General features: G+C 39.3%; 1 protein-coding gene across 1 annotated transcript in view; it reads right to left on the reverse strand.

Moving 5' to 3' along the window:
• Positions 1-24902, reverse strand: part of man1a1 (mannosidase, alpha, class 1A, member 1) — a 436576-nt gene that overhangs the window by 6796 nt on the left and 404878 nt on the right. The window contains exons 8-11 of the mRNA XM_059981476.1: positions 16004-16119; positions 13213-13432; positions 9178-9350; positions 3006-3121 (exon numbers count right to left, since the gene is read on the reverse strand). Coding sequence (XP_059837459.1) covers positions 3006-3121; positions 9178-9350; positions 13213-13432; positions 16004-16119 — 625 coding nt within the window. The remainder of the gene's footprint in view (positions 1-3005; positions 3122-9177; positions 9351-13212; positions 13433-16003; positions 16120-24902) is intronic.

A 24902-nucleotide genomic window follows, 5' to 3' on the forward strand; every position in this document is an offset into this window, starting at 1 on the left:
TGCCCTCCCCCCCCCCCCCCATTTCCCATCCCCTTTTCCCTCTCTCACCTTTCTCGTTGCCTACCCATCACCTCCCTCAGGTGTTCCTCCCCTTTTCTTTCTTCCATGGCCTTCTGTCCACTCTTATTAGATTTCTCTTTCTCCAGGCCTGTATCTCTTTCAACAATCAACTTTACTTGATTTCTTTACTTCACCCCCACTCCCAATTTCACCTATCATTTTGTGTTTCTCCCTCCCCCCGCCACTTTCTAACTCTGACTCATCTTTTTTATTCCAGTCCTCCTGAAGGGTCTTGGCTTGAAATGCCGACTGTGCTTTTTTCCATAGATGCTGCCTGGCCTGCTAAGTTCCTCCAGCATTTTGTGTGTTGCTTGGATTTCAACCATCTGCACATTTTGCCATTTCTCAGCCCACTTACTCAACTGATCAAGGTCTGATCTCCTTGTAATTTTTGATAAATATCTCCTTTGTCCACTATACTTCCTATTTTAGTGCCACCTGAAAACTTACTATGCCTTTTACATTTTTTTCCAAATCATTGATATTGACAAACAATAACGGGCCCAGTACCAGACCCTGAGACACCATTAGACATAGTCCTCCAGTCTAAGAAACAACTTTCTACCATCAAGCCAATTGTGTATCTAGTTAGCCAGCGCTCCCTGGAATGTGTGCAATCTAATTTTCCAGTCTAGCTAGTAGTAAAGATAGGGGAGAATGATGGATGGAATAAAGGAATGTTTTTCCGCTAGGGTGAAAGCATGTGTCAGGTAGAATCAGATTAAACTACTATGGTTGTGTGGCTTATCCGGTCCTATTCTATGGGGACATATCCAGTAGGCCAGGTTATGCACTGGAAGGTAAAGAATATTCTTATATGGATAGGAAGTAAAGGGAGTTCAGTAGAGAAATCTGGAAAGCTTCAGTGAGCTCAAAACAAGGATGAGGTGTTGTACGTTGAGCTTGAAACAAAGCCTTCTCGTAATGTTGCTGGAGGTTTAGAGATCACTGTGAGAGTGGATGGTGAATTTCAGTGGTCTTTATCGAAGTTCATCCTGAGGATCTGCTTAACACAGTATTCTTATGTGTAGGGGCTGTTCATTGGAATACTGTTGCTGGAACATCAACAGCTCAATGAAATAATGCACTTTGGTCTGTCTAAATTTATTTGGTTTCCTGATGCAAGGAGGTACCTGCAACTGAAGGATGGCCAATGGAACATTCCAAGTTTCAGGAATGTGTACTGAGCAGTGTACTGAGGCTTCTGTAATCGCCTCTCAAAGGTCTCATTGATGGAATGGGGGAAGCAATTTGGGGACTTTGACATTTCTTAAATAAATGTATTGAAATATTTAGTATTGTGAATGAAAATATTGATGTCTTGAATGTATTATAGTGTGCGTTGCATTACTGTGAATAAAATCTTGTTAGTGGTTTTCAGTAAAACCTTGGAAAATAAATCCCATTGTTTTCCCTTATTCAAACTGTAAAGATTCCTTGTTGACATTAATGAGTACCCTATTTACTAAGTTGCAAAAATACACGAAAGCTATATTTCCTTCTATCCATATTTCATAATGAGAAAGATGCCATACATAGATTGACACACAATTGATAGAAACTATTCCCCAGGGCTGAAATGGCTAGCACGAGAGGACATAGTTTTAAGGTGCTTGGAAGTAGGTACAGAGGAAATGTCAGGGGTAAGTTTTTTTTATGCAGAGAGTGGTGAGTGCGTGGAATGGGCTGCCGGCAGTGGCGGTGGAGGCGGAAACAACAGGGTCTTTTAAGAGACTCCTGTATGGCTACATGGAGCTTAGAAAAATAGAGGGCTATGGATAAAGCCTAAGGTAGGGACATGTTTGGCACAGCTTCGTGGGCCGAAAGGCCTGTATTGTGCTATATGTTTTCTATGTTTCTAATGCATGCTGTTACAGGCTAACAAAAGCAGAAATGTAGTCAGTTAGGATGTAAGTAATCTGAAACTACCAAACTTCTCCAGAAAGTGAAATTACTTATACCCAATCTGTTCATGTCCTTATAACGAAAACAAAGACAAGTAACTGGCTATCTAAACATTTTAGCAAATTTGTTTATGTGGGGGAAAATCTAGAATGCACATAAGCAAATGTAGTTAATTCAACATGTAAAGAAAGCTTTTGGTACACTGGCCTTTGTAGATCACAATATTCAGTCCAGGAGTTTAAGTTGGATAAGATGTTGCCGAGGCCAGATTTACAAGTATTGTTTGCAGTTTTGATCACCTACCTACAGAAAAGATGAAAATATGATTGAAAAAGTACAGAGAAAATTTACAGTCAGGACTGGAGTTATAAGGAAAGATTGAAGGGAAATTTGATAGAGGTATACAAAGTTATGAGGGGTGTAGAGAGGGTAAATCAGGCTTTTTACACTGTGGTTGGGTGAGACCTCAAGTAAAGGTCATGGGCTAAGGGTGAAAGGTGAAATGTTTAAGGGGCACATGAGAAGAAGAAGCTTCATTCAGAGGGTGGAATGAGCTGCCAGCACAAGTGGTGGATGTGATTTTCATTTCAACAATTAAGAGAAGTTGGGTAGCTACATGGATGGTAGGGGTATGGAGGGCTATGATCCAGGTGCAAGTTGATGGGACTAGGCAGTTTAAATGGTTTGGCATGGACTAGATGGGCCAAAGGGTCTGTTTCTGTGCAATGGTTTTCTATGACTGGTTGGAATGATTATCATAAACAAAAGATAACTTGCTCCAGAGGATTAGGTAAGAATAATCAGATGACATATTAGTGATAATAAATTGCATGTTACATCAAAATTTCACTCTATCTTCTCACAGTGCACTTAAAATGTCCTTCAGACATTCATTCAGAATTGAAAACTGCCTCTCAGCTTAATATGCTTTTTCTAGATAAAAATTGTATACTCTCACATCTTTCTAGTTGTCAGCACTGCAATATTACTCACAGATATTTGAAGTCACAAAACTAATCAGTTTTTTCCTTATTACTTACTTTAAGGTTTCTGCCAGAAAGAAACTCTGTTGCACATCATCATGACTTGGTTGACTGGAATAAACATCTCTAATTCCAGAATATCCAGCAGCTACTCTGCAATTCTTTTCAAGAGCCTATTTGGGAATAAGGCAACATAATTGATATATATTTTGACAAAAGAAATCATTGTCAAATTAACAGCAAAACTACCCAAAAGATTTATGGTTCTTCTGAACATTAGCATGCTGACACCTTGCAGCAAACATTCATATTTATCACTCAAATATATTGTTTAAACAAAAAAAAACCTTGCAGTTTAAAATGGAACCGTTCTTTGCAATATGATTATACAGAATGAAAAATATTGTAGATACTATATTTAAAGAAAAGTTTAAATATAAAATGAAGGACTTGTAGGATATGTTGTAATTACAAGAAGAATTGTAGGGCAAGGTTTCTAAGGATTATAAACACTGCCAGAGACTTTTTGGTTTGTACACTATTTGTTCTGTAAACACTTATAAAACTTTGACTAATAAAGTGACAAATCTAATGTGTGAATCTAGAATTATGGAGGAAAATAGCATTATTGTAATGCTGTTCACTAAAATTTTACACGTTCATGCTTTGCAAATAGATGATTGAGTTGATTGTCTCCCTCGTAACATAAAACTGAAAAATAGTTAATTAACCATATATAACCATATAACAATTACAGCATGGAAACAGGCCATCCCAGCCCTTCTAGTCCATGCCAACGCTTACACTCTTCTTGGCCCTCCATTCCTTTCCTGTCCATATACCTATCCAATTTTACCTTAAATGACAATACCAAACCTGCCCCTACCACTTCTACTGGAAGCTCATACCACACAGCTACCACTCTCTGAGTAAAGAAATTCCCCCTTGAGTTACCCTTAAACTTTTGCCCCCTAACTCTCAACTCATGTCCTCTTGTTTGAATCTCCCCTACTCTCAATGGAAAAAGCCTATCCACGTCAACTCGATCTATCCCCCTCATAATTTTAAATACCTCTATCAAATCCCCCCTCAACCTTCTATGCTCCAAAGAATAAAGACCTAACATGTTCAGCCTTTCCCTGTAACTAGGTGCTGAAACCCAGGTAACATTCTAGTAAATCTTCTCTGTACTCTCTCTATTTTGTTGATATCTTTCCTATAATTAGGTGACCAGAACTGTACACAATACTCCAAATTCGGCCTTACCAATGCCTTGTACAATTTTAACATTACATCCCAACTCCTATACTCAATGCTCTGATTTATAAAGGGCAGCATACCAAACGCTTTCTTCACCTCCCTATCCACATGAGTTTCCACCTTCAGGGAACTATGCACCATTATTTCTAGATCACTCCGTTCTACTGCATTCTTCTATGCCCTACCATTTACCATGTATGTCCTATTTGGATTATTCCTACCAAAATGTAGCACCTCACACTTATTAGCATTAAACTCCATCTGCCATTGTTCAGCCCATTCTTCTTACTGGCCTAAATCTCTCTGCAAGCTTTGAAAACCTACTTCATTATCCACAACACCACCTACCTACCTTAGTATCATCTGCATATTTACTAATACAATTTACCACCCCATCATCCAGATCATTAATATATATAACAAACAACATTGGACCCAGTACAGATCCCTGAGGCACACCACTAGTCACCGGCCTCCAACCTGACAAACAGTTATCCACCACTACTCTCTGGCATCTCCCATCTAGCCACTGTTGAATCCATTTTACTACTTCAATATTAATACCTAATGATTGAACCTTCCTAACTATCCTTCCGTACGGAACCTTGTCAAAGGCCTTACTGAAGTCCATATAGACAACATCCATTGCTTTACCCTTATCAACTTCCCTTGTAACCTCTTCAAAAAATCCAATAAGATTTGTCAAACATGACCTTCCACACACAAATCCATGCTGACTATACCTAATCAGACCCTGTCTATCCAGATAATTATATATACCATCTCTAAGAATTCTTTCCATTAATTTACCCACCACTGACACCAAACTGACAGGCCTATAATTGCTAGGTTTACTCTTTAGAACTTTTTTTAAACAATGGAACCACATGAGCAATATGCCAATCCCCCGGCACCATCCCCGTTTCTAATGACATCTGAAATATTTCTGTCAGAACGCCTGCTATTTCTACACCAACTTCCCTCAACGTCCTAGGGAATATCCTGTCAGGACCCGGAGATTTATAAATGTATTGCAAAATATAGACCCTTTATCTTGACTAGCTGAGATTGAAGGGTATCAAGTCTGATTAATTAGAGGAATGGCCAAAGAAATGACAGATAGAATACAGTGTTGGGTAGTGTATAGTCATGCACTTTGGTAGGAGAAATGAAAGGGTTGATTTTTTTCTAAATGAAGAGAAAATACAAAAAGAGATGCAAAGGGGCTTGAGAGTCCTGGTATAGGATTTCCTGAAAGTTAATTTGCAGGTTGAGTCTATGGTGAGGAAAGCAAATGTAATGTTAGCATACATTTTGAGGACTAGAATATAAAAGGAAGGATGTAATGTTGAGCCTTTATAAAGCACAGGTGAGGCCTTACATAGAGTATTGTGAGTAGTTTTAGGCCCCTTATCTTAGGATGGATGTGATGAATCTGGTGAAGGTTCAAAGGAGGTTCATGAAAATTATTCCAGGATTGAATGGCTTGTCATATAAAGAGTATTTGATGACTCTAGGCCTGTATTCACTGGAATTCAGATGAATGAGGGTGACCTCATTGAAACCTATCAAATGATGAAATGCCTTGATAGAATGGATGTGGAGAGGATGCTTCCTAGGCTGGGAGCATCTAAGACTAGAGGGGTGTCCTTTTGGAATGGAGATGAAGGAATTTCTTCAGCCAGAGAGTGGGGAATCTATGAAATTCTTTGCCACAGGCAGCTGTGGAGGCCAAGTCTTTGTGTATATTTAAGGGAGAGGTTGATAGGTTTGTGATTGGTCAGGGCATGAAGGGATATGGGGAGAAGGCAGGAGAATGGAGCTGAGAGGAAAATTGGATCAGCCATGATGAAATGGTGGAGCAGGCTCAATGACCCAATGCAGCTCTGGTGTTAATACAATGCATCTCCATTTAGTAACTGCAAAGATTTTAAAAAACATGATTTTCAACTCTCTGAGAAAACACCTAGGTAAATCAGGGGTCATGTCACGAAATTATTATTAAAGTACATGTACATAAACTAGTGTCTTTGTTACTTCTCAAAATGTACTTCCAGAAGCTAAATTATTCATTTTAAATGTAATGCCATACCACTTTCAACTGTTCCTAAGACTTCCTCATAAATATAACAGCAAGTGACATGTCAATTAGGTTAATAACTTTATTGAGAAAATCTGCCTTTGTGTTCAATAACCTTTGGCTACTACTTGACATTTTTGTATCATTAAACAAATGGTTAAGCAGTAATGAAGACATTTAAGCACAAATTCAGGGACTCAAGCTGACTGACTGGAATCAAAATGGGAGTGCTAACCGGCACATGTTCAAGATTTTCAGATATTAAAGGAAATATGGAACATGGAGTTAGTGCAGGCAAGTGACACTCAGGTAAAGATTTCATTGAATGATGGAGCAGAGAAGCGCATCCACACGTACTGCTTCTATTTCTAATAATTCCTGTATAGCCATGCCAATCCTCAGGGAATTTAATCAGAAAGTTTCTTTTTGTAAAATACGGTAGTGGCCTGGAGGGGAAAAATCCTTGTGTACTTTTAAATTAATAAATGATGGCATAAAATTTTTCTCTCCTGACCTCGTACTCGTATCTTCAAAAAACATTCATTTATGCATATCGTTGCTAACAATTCTCTGTTCAGCGAGCAAGCTAATCCCTTGAAATCTGTAGAGAATCCAGAAAAATGTTGTATATATTCTTCCTTTCTCTCTGCTTCCCTGGTCATACAAAATGAAATGAGGTCCAAAAATCGCTTAGTGTGCAAGTCTGTGAGTTTACCAACATTTCCATTACCATAAGGGGTGATTACAGATTTAAGTTTCTACTAAGAATGCAGAGTGACATAATGGAGAATAAAAATCATTCAATGAAGAATACCTGAAGAAACCAGACAGACCCCCCCCCCCACAAAGTAGTTTGTAGGGTCACTGGCTCTGACGCATTTATAACTACTTAATCCTATGCCTACATTAATTTCATATCCCTCCAAATACTGCTCATTTAGACACCTACCCTAAATGCTGTTACTGCTCTTTCTTCTATCACCTCCTCAAGGAGCTTAATATCTATACCAGTCATTTCTCTGATCTCTTTTAAATGACCATCCTCTCATCTTGTCTATGCCCTCTAATTTTGAACACCCCTACCATGTGAAACAGTCATTGGCCATCTACCCTACCTACGCCTCTCATAATTTTATGTACCTCTATCATCACCTTTCAGCCTCCTTCGTTTCAGCAATCTCTCTTTTTAACCTCAAATCATGGTAAGATCATGTATATCTTTAGCTTAATCACATGCTTCCTATAGTATAGTGACGAGAACTGCATACAATTCTCCAAGTGTGACTCAACCAACATTTTATACAACTGTAACTGTCCCATCTTTTACACTCAGTATCTCTGCCAAGAAGACAAACATGCCCTACATTTTCATCATCACCTATCTATCTGAGTGAGGTTACAAGAATTGGAGCCTTAAGCTCTGTTTAACTATACCTGTTCAGACCTTGGGAATTTACCCATGTATTCCTTGACCTCCAGCACCTCCTTCTTTGTTACTTTGATATGCTGTAGGGTATCAATGTTCCCTCCTCACCGACTCACTGGCATCTATGTCCTCCTTGCCCGCAAATACAGCTGAAATCTATTCATTTAATTCCTTGCGTATTTCTAGTGGTTCCACACATAGATCCACCATATTAATCCTTAAGGGGACCTATTCTTCATTGCTACTGTTGATCTTAATTATAGAATCTTCTAGATTTTCCTTTTTTTTATTTGTCTGGGACAATGTATGGTCCCTTTTTGCCTTTCTAATTTTCTTCTTAAGCGTACTCATTCATCTCTTACACTCAAGGGACTCACTTGATCCCAACTGTCTGTGCTTGCAATATGCCACCTTTTTGCTGACTAGATCCTTAATATCCCTGAACAGTTTGTATGTCACTTTTCAAAACCTCCCACTTGCCAAGAGAATTTTTATATGTCAGACAGCTCTCCTGATCAATTATTGGAAACTCCTGTCTTATCCCATTGAAATTAGCATTTCCGATTTAACAATTTAGTCTTATCTGGTTACATAACTATATTGAAACTAATAGATCTATGGTCGCTGATCCTAAAGTTCTCCTCTCACAGACACATCAACTTGTCCAGCCTAATTTCCTAAGAGGATGTCAAGTGTTGCCCCTCTCTGATAGGGCCATCTACATACACTAAATGGAAAACTTACTGAATCACACCATAGACTGGGTACAGTACATGGTTAAGAAACAGATATGAAATGTGAATCTGCTGGGGAAATCAGACCGAATAGATGTCCAATGTGGAGGACATTACATTGGAATGTTAAAATTGCTAATCTGTGAAACACAAAAGACCCTGCACGTGGACCGATTCCATCCTTTAGGCCAGGCAACATTCTATAACGGCACAGCGAGCTGCAACAACTATGTCGACCACAAGGCTGTAGGTTGAGTATCGGAGTTTTCCTTCTAGACGGAATACCTGACAAGGCTAATGAGTCTTATCTACCCGGGTTTGGAATTGGAGTTGCCCTTCCAGGCTGGCTGCCAGCCAACGCTGATGAGCCCAGCCTGCCCACCCAGTTATACCACTGGACCCCTTGGTTGTGCCATGACATAGCAAACTGAGTAAGAACAGGGACACCATGTGAAGGCTTTGTTATTGGCACAGTGTAGGAGAGGCCATATACGAGTGACCACCTGCATGGCAAGACAAACAGCGGTCCTGTGGCGATCACTACACATGGAAAAGAGAGGCTATGGAAGAAGCTTCACCTTTATTAAATGAGCAAGACGTCCAGCCCAAGACTTATCCATCCCCAGCCTCTATTGTGCTATGAATTAAAATCATGAAAACTTGACATATATAATTAAAACAAAAGGCCTACATGTTTTATTCAACTAATGTAGGTCAAAACACACATACCTGAACAGCTTCCCAACCCCACTCCCTGTATTTAGGGTCATGGGTTAGTCTCCACATGTACATGTGTGTTTCAATCACTTCAGGGCGCAGAATGTAATATTTTTCATTTTGTCTTGTTGCAATAGCTTCAACGCCTCCATCAAACCTAAAGGCCTCAGGGCCTAATTTTGTGGCTGGAAATCAAGAATAGGCATAGCAGTTTAACAACATGTGAATACTTATCAAACTAACTTGCTCCGCAATGTTTGTACTATCAAGCTGAACACGAGTAATCTTCATAGATAGTACTCTCAGAAAGAGTTTCTTTTTAAAGATTAGCTTTATTTGTCACATGTACATTGAATCATACAGTGAAATGTGCCGTTTGTGTTAAAACAAATCAGCGAGGATTGTGCTGGGTAGCCTGCAAGTGTTGCACCAATTTAGCATATAACTCTCCTACCGTAACTGTACATCTTTGGTATATGGGAGGAAACCAGAACATCTGAATAGAACTCACATAGCCACTGGGAGAATGTACAAACTCCTTATAGAGAGTGGCAGGAATTAAACCCCGATCTTATGGCTGGTGCCGTAAAGCTAACCACCACCCCATTCACAAGTACCATAATTCACAACTGATGTGAAAAATGAATAGACATAAGAAAATATTCATTTATAAGAATGAATCTATTATTTTATTACATCTAACCAAAATCTTAAAATACAGAATCAACAAACTCATTCATAAGGCCAATGATGTTGTGGGGGTGGAACTGGACTCTCTGACGGTGGTGTCTGAAAAGAGGGTGCTGTCCAAGTTGCATGCCATCTTGGACAATGACTCCCATCCACTCCATAATGTACTGGTTAGGCACAGGAGTACATTCAGCCAAAAACTCATTCCACCGAGATGTAACACTGAGCGTCACAGGAAGTCATTCCTACCTGTGGCCATCAAACTTTACAACTCTTCCCTAGGAGTGTCAGACACCCTGAGCCAATAGGCTGGTCCTGGACTTATTTCCATTTGGCATGATTAACTTTTATTATTTAATTATTTATGGTTTTATATTGCTATATTTCTTCACTATTCTTGGTTGGTGCGGCTGTAACAAAACCGAATTTCCCTTGGGATCAATAAAGTATGTCTGTCTGTTTGTCAGTTTATTTCAAAGGCTGCATCACTGTCTGGTATGGAGGGGCTACTGCACAGGACTGAAAGAAGCTGCAGAAGTTGTAAATCTAGTCAGCTCCATCTTGGGCACTATCCTACAAGGTACCCAGGACATCTTCAGGGAGCTGTGCCAGAGAAAGGCAGCGTCCATTATTAGGGACCTCAGGGTATGCCCTTTTCTGACTGTTACAATCAGGTAGGAGATAAAGAAGTCTGAAGGTACACACTCAGTAGTTCAGGAACAGCTTCTTCCCATCTGTCATCTGATTCCTAAATGAAGATTGAAGCTTTGGACACTACCTCACTTTTTTTAATATACAGTTTTTCTGTTTTTGCACATTCTTTCAAATCTATTCAATATAACTGATTTACTTGTTCATTTATTATTATGTTTTATTTATTATTATTTTTGATCTCCCTCTGTTAGATTATGTAATGCATTGAACAGCTAAGTTAACATTTCACGTCACATGCTGGTGATTATAAATCTGATTCTGGTTCTGAAATCAATTCAGGAAGTGAATAAAAAAATTCAGATTTAAAGAATATGTATTTTGTGTGCTGTGGTGATAGTTTCAATTCCAAAATGGTGCTTGATATGGTGTGAGGGCACTAATGCATGCTTCATTGTGCACCTATTTTGGAACACTAAGCTCACGAGCGAATCCATTTCTACTGACTCTAGCAATGAACTTGCTTATGTTTACTACTTCCTACCATTCTTTAAAATTGCTAAAATCTACCTGGAGTGGTGAGGCAGATACTGAAGAGCTTGGTCCTGGCCTCAAACCTTATACTTAAGGTTTACAAAATTTGTCTGTGTAGAGAAACAGGCTTTTTCCTCTAAGGTTGGGTGGGACTACAGTTAAGTGGTCATGGATTAAGTGTGAAAGATGAAAAGTTTAAGGGGAACATGAGGGGAAACCTTTTCATTTTTAGGGTCATGGAAGTGTGGAATGAGATGCCTGAAGAAGTGGTGCATGCAGGCTCGATTTCAACATTTAAGATGATTAGATATATAGATGGTAGGTGTATGGAAAGCTATGGTCCCGGTGCAGGTCGATGGGAGTAGGCAGTTTAAATGGCTGAAGGATCTGTTTCTTTGCTATGACTCTAAGGACATGTAATTGATACCTTTCTCCAATAAGGTCATATTCACCAAAATCTGCCACTTAATCTAACCACATTGCACACCATTTTGAAAGGTGCACATAGAATTTAAGTAGTGCAAACTAACTTGGTGTTGCTAGCCTCTCACAATTTTGAGTTCCTTGTTAAGGCATGTTGATATTGATCAGCATAGTTAATATTGTTTGCATGGTGCCATCAAGTTAACTAATAAACAGCAGCATGTTGGCAGCCAGCCTGCAGTGGAATTCATCAGACTAACCTGACCCTATTTTTTGTTCTCTTTCTGGGAGATAGTGGCAAGGAGGTGGGGCTCCTGAATTTTCCACCCACTCCCTATCCCACCCCTACAGATGTGTAAATTGTAAGTTAAACATTTTAGATATTCTGTGGTTGTGACTTTTCACTTGCAGTTTTCAAACAGAAGGAATTTGTGGCAAAACACCAAATATTATGATTTCATTAATGCTTAACTGGAGAAAACTGGTTTATTCGGGCCTGATAGCCAAACTACCAGACTGTGAAGAGGTTGGCAGAGGCGGTGGGCGTGATGGCCAAACTACCAGACTGTGAAGAGGTTGGCAGGGGTTGTGGAGAGGCAATGATAATGTATCACTCGAGTTTACAGTAAAGACATCACTAATACAATTGGACCCATCGGCAAATAGCAATTAGCTTTAACTACATAGTAGGTTATTTTATTGGATTTCACATGAGAGATGTTCCACTCTTGTTTACTTCTTGAAACCAGACAGATCTAAGGCAATGGCACTTATCCCTATGGTGCCTTGCATGACTACTAAATCATTTTCTGTCATGACTTTATATCCAGACACTCCTGTGCCTAGCATCGTTTTATGCACATACAATCAGTCTATGTATATAAGCTAATCTTATGTATTTATATTTAACGGGGTATCTCATAGGTCATGGAGAAGGGGCTTGGCCCAAAGTGTCAACTGTTTATTCATTTCCATAGATGATGCCTGCCTGACCTGCTGAGTTCCTCCAGCATTTTGTGTGTGTTACTCTGGTATTCCAGCATCTGAAGTATTTTTCATGGATATAGTTTTAACTTTTATTGTTCCTAATGCTTATGGTATGTGATTTTTTTTATATACTGCATTGGTTCAAGAGTAACAATCATGTTTTTTCTGCTTGTGTACTGAAGAATGGCAATAAACAATCTTGAATCTTGATCAAAATATCGCCCTGTATCAGCTAAATTCGGCATCTGCATTGTAATTCTTTCACAAGCCTAGAAATTATATCCTTAAAAGAAACACAACAGGACGCAATAAACTGCAACACCCCATTATTTTTGCTATCTACCATCAGAACTTACTTATTATGAGCAAGTTTCTTGGGAAATACAAAGAAGTAGAGAAATAGTGTTTGCTGTTAATTGATTCCATACTCTGAAGGAGAAAATGGTCAGGGTTCCTGCTCTTTAACAAGACAAGAACCTTTGGCTGACTAGGCTGTTTCTGTGCTCTTGTATTTCTACATTATGAAGATTCTTTCAGCAATGTAACAAGGCCATTCACATGTGATGATAAGATCAGATGCAAATGTGATGTTAACTTCCACTTAAGTGTTTTATACTTAATTAAAGGTCATTTTAATATGTTGCCAATAATCAAAAGGATGCTCAAGGGATGGCACCCAGCAAAGAATTAACACCCTTAGGAAGAGAAAATTATTGTTCTAAATGTAAAAGTCAATTAACCCATACATCACATGAACCTCACCTGTGCGGTCGTAGGATTCATGACATGTACGTGCAATCTCAGCAGCTAGTTCCATGTGATGACCGCTTTTATCATCAGGTGCGCTGTCAGCTCCCAGTGCAAACATCCCTCCAGCAAAACAAGTCAGATGTCCCATCTTGTGCTCGAGTAAGCCACCTTTCCATTCAGCTATATATTTAAATCCTCCATTGGATTTTCTGATCAAATGAGTCTCAATTGCCTTGGTAAAAAAATGGAGATAATGTCTAATGAGTTTTGCTGTAATATAAGCATTCTTTCTGGAGAAAAGAAAAACTAATTCAAGCATTGTTCTTTCCCTGTCAGATTTTTGCAGCTGACTCTTCCAGTTAGTATTACCAATATCAATTTGAATCAATGTTTATTTTGCTCCCCCTTAATGAACCACCAGCATGTCTGAGCTGCTGAGATCATGAAACTCAAACCTCCAAGTCAGGAGATGGGTCCAGCAGAGAACCAGTCAACAACCTCCTTTAGTTTATTTCTATTTTAGTTAGAGATATAGCGTAGAACATGCCCTGTTGACCCAACGTGCCGCACCGCCCAGCAACTCACCTATTAACCCTAATAGCAGGAGAACTTACAATGACCAATTAACCTAGCAATCTTTGGAATATGGGAGGAAACCCACACATTCAGGGGGAGGACATACAAATTCCTTACAGATGGCACTGGAATTGAACTCCGAACTCTGACATCCTAAGCTGTAATAGTGTTGCGCTAACTGCTACTCCACCGCGGCACTCTATTCCTGGACATGATTGAAAGCAAATTAAATTTCTTATCAGTACAGTTATGCCTCTAACAATAATGAGTTAGCCTATTTGTCTGGATTGTTTTGGCTACGTTGTTACAGGTGTACTGTACGAGGTTTTTCCACCTCTAATTCCAGAGTGTTTCCTTCCCTATTGCAGCAGCATAGTAACATAGTGGTTTTCACACTGCTTTACAGTACCAGCGATCTAGGTTCAATTCTCACCGCTGCCTGTAAGGATGTTCATCCTGTGACCTCATAGGTTTCCTCCCACGTCCAAAGACATATCGGTTGGTAGACTAATTGCTCATGATAAATTGCCCCTCGATAAGGCTAGGGTTAAATTGGGGGTTGCTGGGTAGTGCAGTTCGAAGGACTGGAAGGGCTTATTCTGCGTTGTATCACAAAAAAATAGATTAAGTAGTTTGATACTACTGCATAACTATGTTTTATCATTGCTACTCATCTGTTTACTGTCAATTCTTCAATATCCAAATAATATAATTCAAACATGCAAATAATGGTAAATATCTTAATTTTAAGAAATACAGCTTTTTCAATAACTTGGAACAGAAAAATCTGAAATGCTGAAAACTGGCCTGAATTGTTTAATTTATGAGCACAAATGCTCTATGCATGTACTTTATACTGAATGACACATATTGAAATCATACCCAGCACTGAATAGCTAAAGGGATATTAATAAGCTGCAGATACAGTTGCAATGTATGGAAACAAAGCATCTCACAAATATCAGTGAGATAAGCGTATGGATAATCAATTTTAGAAATATGACTGATGTTTAACTATCAGATAGCGTTTTCAGGAAACCCCTCTGCTCTTTTAAAATAATGTGTATTACTTTATACCACAGACCAGATAAATCAGTGTAAAATCTCACCTGACAATCCAGCAATGTGTGTACTGCACTGAATCGTCAGTCTGAACTATGTGATCAAAACTTTGCAAACTGGCAGCTTCCATTTTATATGCAGCAGCATTACCAATGAGTCAAGGCTGACAATTCAATATTTAGAGTACAACTGAATGCTGTACTTAACAATAAAAAAGTAAAAAGCCTAAGAGATGCTGCAAAATGGAAAGATTATATTCTGGCAGAGCTGGTGAGAATTTGAGTTACCCAACCTTGCTTCCAGCTTTTGTGTATGTTTTTATGTTAATTCTGGTGTGCATGCATCATGCATATACTACTGTATCACCAAATCTAATAAGTTGCAAGAATAGTGCCAAGAATGTGCAATTCAGACAGAAAACTGGAAGGAATTTCACACCCACAGTCAAAATAAAGAGGAATATGTAGCCAAATGGTACTGCTCTGATTTCAGGATTGCACGTAACTTTAGCAGAGAAGCAAAGTGACAATTAAATAGGTTCCACTGTAATAACCAATTTCAGCTAAATACAATGTAATGGCTTAGGTTGTTCAGATGTCTTCATAACACTGGGATTCATGCAGCATCAGGAAGAATAACAGCTGTATTTGTAAACTCATTTATTCCTGATGTCAAGAAATGAAATGAAATATCAGATTGGTCATATTAGGCTAATTCATAAGAAAAATCCTTTATGTTTTTGTCAACAAAACAAACATTTTATGAAAACCTTTTGCAGTATCGATAATACTGCAAAATGGAAATATAATACATAAAGGTTTTATTGTTAAACTTAATTCATTATTCATTTTTATTTTTCTATGGTTAACTTATTTTATTAAATGACAATCTTTTGTAATGTAAAGTGTTCTGCACAATATCCTTTGATGTGTGAGATGAATTCTTTTATTAAGATCGATTGCTGTATCATTCTGTAAACTTGGGTATAGAAAGCACAAGTGTCTATCAAACTTAAAATAAATCCATCAAATAATTAAGTGGTAATTTATAATCAGTCAAATGCACTAAATAGTTTACATCTTCAGCATTATTTTTCAGTTCATGAAACTATATGTGCCCTTGTATGATAAAGAAACTGGACAGAAGATTAAAATGCTGTGTTTACCTGAACCGCATCATAATACATTTTACGGGCTTCTTCATCAGTCTTGTCTGACATCAACCATGCCTTGAGCAAATATTCATAAAAGCTGTCTCCAAGCCCTCCAACAGATACGTGATCTGAAAAAACAGGTGCATTAACCAGCATACTGTGAGGCTAGAAAATCATTCTCCCGCTTACAGCATATTATAGACAGTTCATATATTAACTAATGTTATAGCCTGAGCCAGAAGAATTGGCACAGATACAAGTCAAAAATCTACCATTTCTTTTTAAGCACAAAGCAGCATTGTGTAATGTTTCGAAATCATTCCCACAAAATGGAAAAACTCATCTTCAAAGGGTTAATTGTTATATGTTTAACAATTCCTGTATTTATGGAGCAGCTTTAAACACAAAACTTCCCTATATGCTTCACAAGAGAACACTGATTTTTAATTAGTGATGCAGCAGTAACAAGCCTTTGTTGCCCTACAAGCCCACACCACCCAATTACACTCAGGTGACAAATTAACCTACTAAACCACAAGTCTTTGGAATGTGAGAGGAAACCAGAGCACCTGGAGGAAACTCACACAGTAACAGGAAGAACATACAAACTCCTTACTGACAGACTTAAGAACTGAACCCCAGTCACTGGTGCTGTAATAGTATTACACTAACAACTACGCTACTGTGCCACCCTTGATAATTACACAAAACTGGTACTGGGACAAATGGACAAAGGTTTGGTTAGAGAAGCAGATCTTAAACAATTTAGAAAGGAGGAGAGAGAGGGGCAGATGGTATTCTGGACTTAGGGTGTTATCATTTGAAGGAAAAGGTGCTGACAGTGGACTGGTTAAAGTCAACAGTGGACTCAGTAATCAGCAATACACAGAAGTCCCAAATTGTCATCATCATCATCATGTGCCATGTTGTGTGACATGGGTAATCATGATCTTTCCATGACAATGATTGTTCTTGGCAAATTTTTGTATGGAAATGGTTTGCTATTGCCTTCTTCTGGGCAGTATCTTTACAAGACAGGCGACGCCAGCCTTTATCAATACTCTTCACAGACTGTTCATTTGGCGTCAGCGGTTGTATAACCAGGACTTGTAATATGCATCAGCTGCTCATAGGGCTTACTCCCATGGCTTTACGTGACATGGATCGGGAGTGGGGGGGGGGGGCTAAGCAGGTGCTACACACACCTTGCCCAAGGGGGACCTGCAGGCTAGCGGTGAATGGAGCACCTTGCAACTCCTTTGGTAAAGATGTATCACCACCCCACTACCCAAACTGTACAAGTGCTAATTACAGAAGTAAGAGACAAGATCATGGAGGAATTCAACAAAAATGAACATTTCTAAATCAAGCCATGACTCAAATGGGAACCAATGCTGGCAGTTGACTATACGGATGATTGGACACAGACAGTAGAGTTTTGGAAGATGTTCAAGTTTGATCTGGAATTTATAGAAGGTAATATATGGAGAACAGCATAAGAGTAAGTGGGAATAGTTACATGTCAAGGGCTAGGATGATTAAACAAGTTAATCTCACATTATTAATCAGGAAATGACTAGTTCAATTTTTAAAATACTGTAATCTTTAAAACAAAGACTGAGTTTATTTTTAAAAGCTGATTCACAAGATCAAAATTGATACCAATAATGTAGTTTAAGTTCTATGATATTCTTTGACTACCATTTAAGATTACGTATAAAGTGAGGTCATATTATGCAATTATCAGAAAACTAGTTGAATGATTCTCGAACAACATTACTGTATACAATTCATACGTAATTATAAACACTGCAGTCACACAGGGAAGAAAGTCCAACCAGAAAACATGTGGGCTTAAAATCACACCCTATCTGATAGGAAGGAAGTATATATCAACTAAAAGTTTAAACTCAGCCATGGGTGACGTATAGTACTGTGATGCTCTGCTCTGGCTAATTAATGTATATGTCTTGCCCGTGCTGAGCTAGCAGCTAGTTATCCTCCAGCAACCCCCACTGCTGCTGGCGACATCCTAACCAGTTGTTCTGGCTGGAGACTTCAAACACATCACTGATGCAGATTGACAATCTGTTAGTGTTAATAGAAGACTGGACAGGGCTCCAAAGCTCTGACATAAAGTTGGATGACATCTTCAGTACCCTTGCAGGCAGAGCACAGCCATAGCACATATGGAGCAGAATGGTTCCTCTCCACTTCAAAGACAGTCACAGTCAGATCAACTGATGTCATGCAGATGCTCTTCTCTGTCCACTGCCTCCTGTCATTTAGAGGAGGCCCAGAAGGCAAGTAGGGAGACAGGGAAGTTGAATGTCAAGCTGCCAGTCTGTATGACAGTAGGGCCACTGACAGAACATTCGGTTGTCTATCACAGAGGTGTTAGATGACAGTCAACTAGGCAGCCTGAGCCAGCGACCATCCATGGAGGAGCTGACTGACTGAAATAAAACTCTAGAAAGCTTACTGGCAGAGTTATACTTGGCTAAGGAACTGGATGGACCCAGACCTGCTTGAGGTATACAAAGCTATTCTTCTGGCTAGCAGCATGTCAAACTCCACCAGGAAGGACATTGCTACAGTCATTCCCAAGCAGAAGGTAGAATAAGATATAATAAATTGGAGTCCCATTTCACTGTTGAATGTAGACTCTGAGATCCTCTTAATGACCATCACCAGTTGGGTTAAGATCTGGAATAGGTGATCCAATCGGACCAAACCTGTGCTGTACCCGGTAGGAAAATAGCAGACAGCCTTGTGCTACTTGGGGATACCATCATCTATGTGCAGGCTACAGGGGTGGATGCTTTCCTGGTCAGTTTGGACCAGCAGATGGAAGATCCGTGACACGTACATGATGGACATGCTCTCCAGAAAAGCTTTTGGGGGAAGAATCAGGAACTAGATCCACCTACTCTACACAATTTTCCATAGTGCAGCTCTAATTAGTAGGACGGAAACTATATGTCTGGAGATGGGCAAGGTTGTCCACTCTCCTCTATCCTGTTGGTGCGCTGCAATTAACCCCTTTGTTGAATCCATCAGGAAGGATAAAAGCATTGCCAGGCAGTGGAAGCATTTAAGTCAGAACCTCCCTGTGCCTGATGCCACTGTCTTCTGCTTGGATCCACTGTCAGTTTGCAGATCGATCAGCAGCTGCAAACAGTTTGAGTTGTCATCAGGAGTCACAATCAACTGCAAGAAGATTGAGACCATACTTTTCTGTAACTGGCCCAACCAAGACAACAACCATGCAGCTTTCAGGCCCAGCTACCTGAAGGTGCTGAGGATCTGGTTCGGAGTGGATGAGGGATGTAAAAGAAACAGACACAAAAAGCTGGAGGAACTCAGCAGGCCAGGCAACATCTCTGGAAAAGAGTATAGTCAATGTTTCAGGCCAGGCCCCTTCGGCAGGACTATGTTTACTTTAAAAATGTTTACACTACTGAATGTATTGACCATGTATGTAAATGTTTTTACTTTACAGCTTTCTTCTAAATGTAATGCCCTAGTTAAGATTCCTGCTGTGGTATTTTTATTTTAGCAGTTTTCTGCAAAAGCAGTGTGTCCTGTTAGTGTTTTGGATTCAGTTAACAATAAGGAGCTATGCTGTCCAATTTAGGAATATTGTGTCAGCCAATCAGGATTGTCTTGAATATGTCATTTAACATTCTGTCCAGTGGGATGTTATAGATGGATCGAGAGAGCTGGGCAGGATCATATTTCTGTAAGACAGTAGTCTGGTTTAGGGTCTTCTGGCAGGAGCTGTGGAGCGGATCACAAGGGATTATGCCCACAGAATGCTGCTCAAGGGAGAGACCCATTGTACAAAATGTTTTGTGCAGATGAACGGTTCCAAGGAGGAAGTGCCCATACTCCTGAGGGAATGGTCCGAGGGAAGTTTGAACTGTGGTTGGAGCCCTTCACGCAGAATACGGGTTCAGTGCCTGAGTAATTGAAGTGAAGCATCCTGGCTACTCCAGAAGTGAGCTCCAACATTTATGTGCCAAATTGGACTGGTTTAACTATAATGGCCCCTTTTAACTTACTTTTCTTTAACTGTTAACTGTTTGATAAAGTTGAAAAATTGGTAAATAAACTTCCTTTATAATCTTATGCCAGTGAACCATCTGTCATTTCCTGGTGACCGGTAACTGTCAGTGGGGCAGTATTTACACAGCATTCCGTACCAAGATTCTAACTTTACAGTTTGGTTGAACCCAAATCATACCAACCCTATACTTATATTGCTTATGAAAGGTGGCCTTCTCACCACTGAGTCATGTGGCTGTTAGCAGAGTTAGCTAACAAGCCAGGTTTATGTACGAGCCTGGTGAAAGGGCTGCATTTATAAATATTTTATTATGAATAAAATTTGTTTTTGAAATAGAAAAATCATCTAAGAAATATAAAAACATATATTGAAAGTAGTCAATTGCAGAACCTACATATTTTGGCACTGACTTTAAGTACCGTATCACATCTAGCCCAAGTTTACCTTTAAAGTTATTCTAGTAATTTCACATTAAGAGTCACACAAGAAAAAAAAGATACAAGAAAACTGGAGCAAGACCAGGCCACCTAGCCCCCGGCTGGTCAGCTGAAAAGGTTATCTACATGAACTTTCTTTTCTCTCTCCACAACTGCTGCCTAACCTGCTGAATATTTACATATTTTCTGCATCATTTAAATGGATGTGAAATACATTTTGTATCCTGCAAAATAATAGTTGTTGGAAATTGAAGTTAAAGGGAATAGAATTTCTGCTGTCACATTATTGCCAAATGAAATGTCCACAGAATCACATTGAATTGTATGTTTAGATCAAAAGTATTGTAAACAACATAAATACTCAAGATAGAAAATCAATGATTAATCGTCACAAAGAGAAGCAAGTCCAAACTCGCATTGCTTTGTAATAGTTACTAAATGTACTGCAATTGATTTAGTATGATAGAAAATACAGAGAAAACTAACACAATTTTCTGTAATAAACCATTATGTACAGACTTCATTTACATGTCAGACATGCAATACGCACTTTGCTCTTGTTTATAGCTTTTTATCTTCAGCCCTAAGCATAGAGAAGAAACAACTGAGAATTGATTCCATCCTTGGATGTCAATGAGCCTCCTCATTTTGATGAAATTGCTGAAAGATCAAAGGGAAGTGACCCGTTACTTCTTCAAACCTTTCTACCATCTGTCAACTGAGAACTGAAAACCTCTTCAATACATCAGAGGCCAAAATGTGGGAAATATCTGCACCATCTTTTCAAAGACATCACTGTTTTATTTGTTTCAATGAACAAATCAAGAACACCAATACCAACAAGAATCTGGAGATAGGAACATGACGCATTTCTGTGTGTGGTACTTTCCCACAAGGGCAAAAAGAATATTGAAGAGCTGGTCACCATCAATCAATGTAATGCTCTTCCTGCTGCCAGCTATTTGGCAGCTCTGTGGAGCTTAGAGACATTCCCTTCTAACCTACTGAATATTGAAAAGACTAGATAAGGTGGATGTGGACAAGATGTTTCCTATGGTAGGGGTGTCCAGAAATAAAGGGAACTGCCTCAAAATTAAGGGACAGCCCTTTAGAACAAATGTAAGGAGTAACTTTTTTAGCTACAGGGTAGTGAATCTGGAATTCTCTGCCACAAACAACTGTGGGGGCCAAGGCCGAGGGTATATATAAAGCGAAAACTGATTGGCCAGGGCATCAAAGGTTATGGCAAGAAGGCAAGTGTATAGGATTGAGTGGGATTTGGGATCAGCCATGATGGAATGGTGGAGCAGACTCAATGGGCTGAATGGCCTAATCCTGCTCCTGTGTCTTATGGTCTAACAGTACGTATATACTTTGGGGAAGGGGAAGATTGTCAAATGCATTGTCAATTAAGGTCCAAATAAACATTGTACAATTACAAGGTCAGTCAAGGAGCCAGTGAAGTTACTCAATATGTTTCCAACTTCTAAACACACTGTAGGTGGCAAGCTTGACACACACATGCAAATGAAGGCATAAAGGAAACCAGATATTTAGGCTTCCATGAACAAATTACCATGGAAACCTTTTGACACCTGCAAGTGAAACAAGTAACCACACATACATCTTAAGGGACATTCATCAATAACTTTCTGTGTTATTATATGCATTATTACAGTAGACAAATTTCTACAGGCATTTTACCGCAGCAATTTACTGTCACTCTGCTGTCAGATTAGTCAGGTTAAATGAATTCACACAATAATTGGCTGTTCACCAGAAATTCTTTACTAATTTATAATGAAGTGCAAAAAAAATGATATTCCTGCAAGAGATAATTTCAAATGCATGCTGCTGTTTTCTCGCCATGCAAGAGCTTCCAGAACCGTTAGGACGAATTCTAACTGAGAGGTATGAAGGAAGAGAAGAAATATCCATTCATCAAAAGCATACTAAATTACTGGTATGAAATCCATACTTCAAATTCTGTGGGAACCTTTCAAACAACTATAATATTTAATTATAATGAATTAAATGCTAAATTAGTTCATTTCTGTTACTATGTACCAAATTAAGACCATAAGGCATAGGAGCAGAATTAGGCCATTCGATCATGGCTGATTTATTATCCCCGTTAACCCCATTCTCCTGCCTGCTTCCTGTAGCCTTTGATATCCTTCCTAATCAAGAACCATTAACCTTGCTTTAAATATACCCAATGGTCTGGCCCCCACAGCCATCTGTGGCAATACTTTCCACAGACCAAAATAAATTCCTCCACATCTCTGTTCTAAAGGGATGTCCTTCAATTATGATGTTGTGCCCTCTGATACTGGACTCCCCTACCTTTTGAGGATGTTCTCAATAGTGGGGAGCATAGTGTTCATCAGAGGAACATGTCGAAATGCAAGATGGAAGCAGGCTATCTGGCCTAACTAGACCACTTCGCTATTTGCAGGTATTCCCCTGAGAACCATTCCAAACCTGTACTGTTTGCAAGTCAGAAATGACCAGAGAGTGTTTGTTGAAGAGCTTCACATAAGTAACTGTGACACAAGTGTGAGCTGACGTGGAAATGACAGCCGCCAGCAGGCCTCACTAACTCAATGACTGAATGAGTGAGTCTGCTCAGCCTTCCAAGATCAGTTTCGCTCAACACAACTCCTAACTGTTGTGGTGCAGGGGAGGGATGTTGGTGAGGGGAGAAGACACATAGAAATGCCTCATTCCAACCCAGCAGAAGATGGCTGCAGCCCACAGCAGCGAACAAACCCAGTCTCCCAAAGGCTCGTTCACACATAGTGTCTATACATAGGGTATAGGCCAGGGAGAACTTGTACCACCTATTAAGCAGAGAGTTCCAATCACTGTCACCTCCCATCATCTAACATCCTGTCTGCTCCTTAACCTTCATTCACTCATCCAACATTGACTTAGTCCAGTCTGGATCGCTAATTCACAACTTCCAGCTGATGTACAGTTTTTCTTGCTCTCCCTTCCATTCTTATACCAGTGAAGTACCCTTGTCCCAGAGCTAATTGTCAAATAATCACTTTGCTTCAATAGTGAACTAAGCATGGCAATGAAGCAGAAGTGATTTACCTGCTGTGCATGCTCACAACATTACTTCCTCACTGACGAATCACCTTTAGAACAGCAGGAGTTCATTCCACCCATCAACATAATAGCAGCTGTATAAACAGCAATTCAGTCCCATATCCCTGGTACTTTATTTTCTTTAACTACCTATCCTATTTCACTTTGAAAATATTTATAACTTCAGGTTCCACCACTCTTAGAGATTGTAAAGTACAGGTTACCTTCTGTACACAGGGTGTACATTGTATCATCAGCTTTATATAGTATATTATCTTGTCATAATTTATATCCTTTTATCTAACCTCATCTTTCCCACATCTACTCCAAGATGAATGATCACACCTTCTCCCATATAACCCAGTTGCTAAAATCCATAATCCTGGACACATTTTGGTAAATCTCCTGGCAACCTTTCAAGGATCTTCACATCTTTCCTAATGAATGTTGTTCATGAGAATGATTCAATACCCTTGAAGTGGCTGAGGTATAAGGAAGAAATGACCAGAGGTATTCTGTGTAGGAATGATATGAAGAGGGTTAGAGGAGGTACCCATAAACCAAAAGGTCAATCAGAGGTCCAGAAGTTGAGGCTTGATGGCCAAAGTAGTGGGCCGGTGACTCTACTGGGGAAGTCGGAGGTCCAATGTCTGTGAGGCTGCGAGTCTATTACAGACTCTGCTGGAGGCCCAAATGTGGCCTGTCTTGGGCCCCCAACAGTCTATGTGTGTGAGTGGATGGTTGGGTGCATTGGAGGGAGGCAAAGATTTGTTTCTGTTGTTGTTGCAGGTGTTGTTCTGTTGAATATTGTGAGAATGCTTTGTTGGCTCCAACAGAAATGGATGCTTCCCACAGCACATCCTTAGTTTGTTTTATTAATGCAAACGGTACATTACACTGCTATTTGGATGTACATGTGAAAAACGAATCACATCTGACAAAGGGATCAAATATCCTACTAGTGTAGCCATTTATGGAAAAGAACACGGTTTGATTTTGTGATTAGTGACAAAGTATCTGTGAAGAAAGGTGCTCGCAAAGATCGAATGGTCATTATAGCTAGGATCTCACTTGTCAGCTACTGTCAGCTATTAAATAAGGTGTTCCTTGGAATCTAATAGTGAGATCATTAAGCAGCCAATTGTACTAAAAGGCAGTAAACAAAGGAAGCTAAACAGCATACTAACTTTTTTAACATTTCACAGATCGCAAAATAAAGAGCAAATTAAGACAGGAATAGAAAATCAAATAAACTTCAAAAACTACTTGAAACAGGTATGAAAATTGAAATATTTATTAGAAGAAATGA

Source organism: Hypanus sabinus, chromosome 10, assembly GCF_030144855.1.
Source record: "Hypanus sabinus isolate sHypSab1 chromosome 10, sHypSab1.hap1, whole genome shotgun sequence".
Taxonomy (NCBI): domain Eukaryota; kingdom Metazoa; phylum Chordata; class Chondrichthyes; order Myliobatiformes; family Dasyatidae; genus Hypanus; species Hypanus sabinus.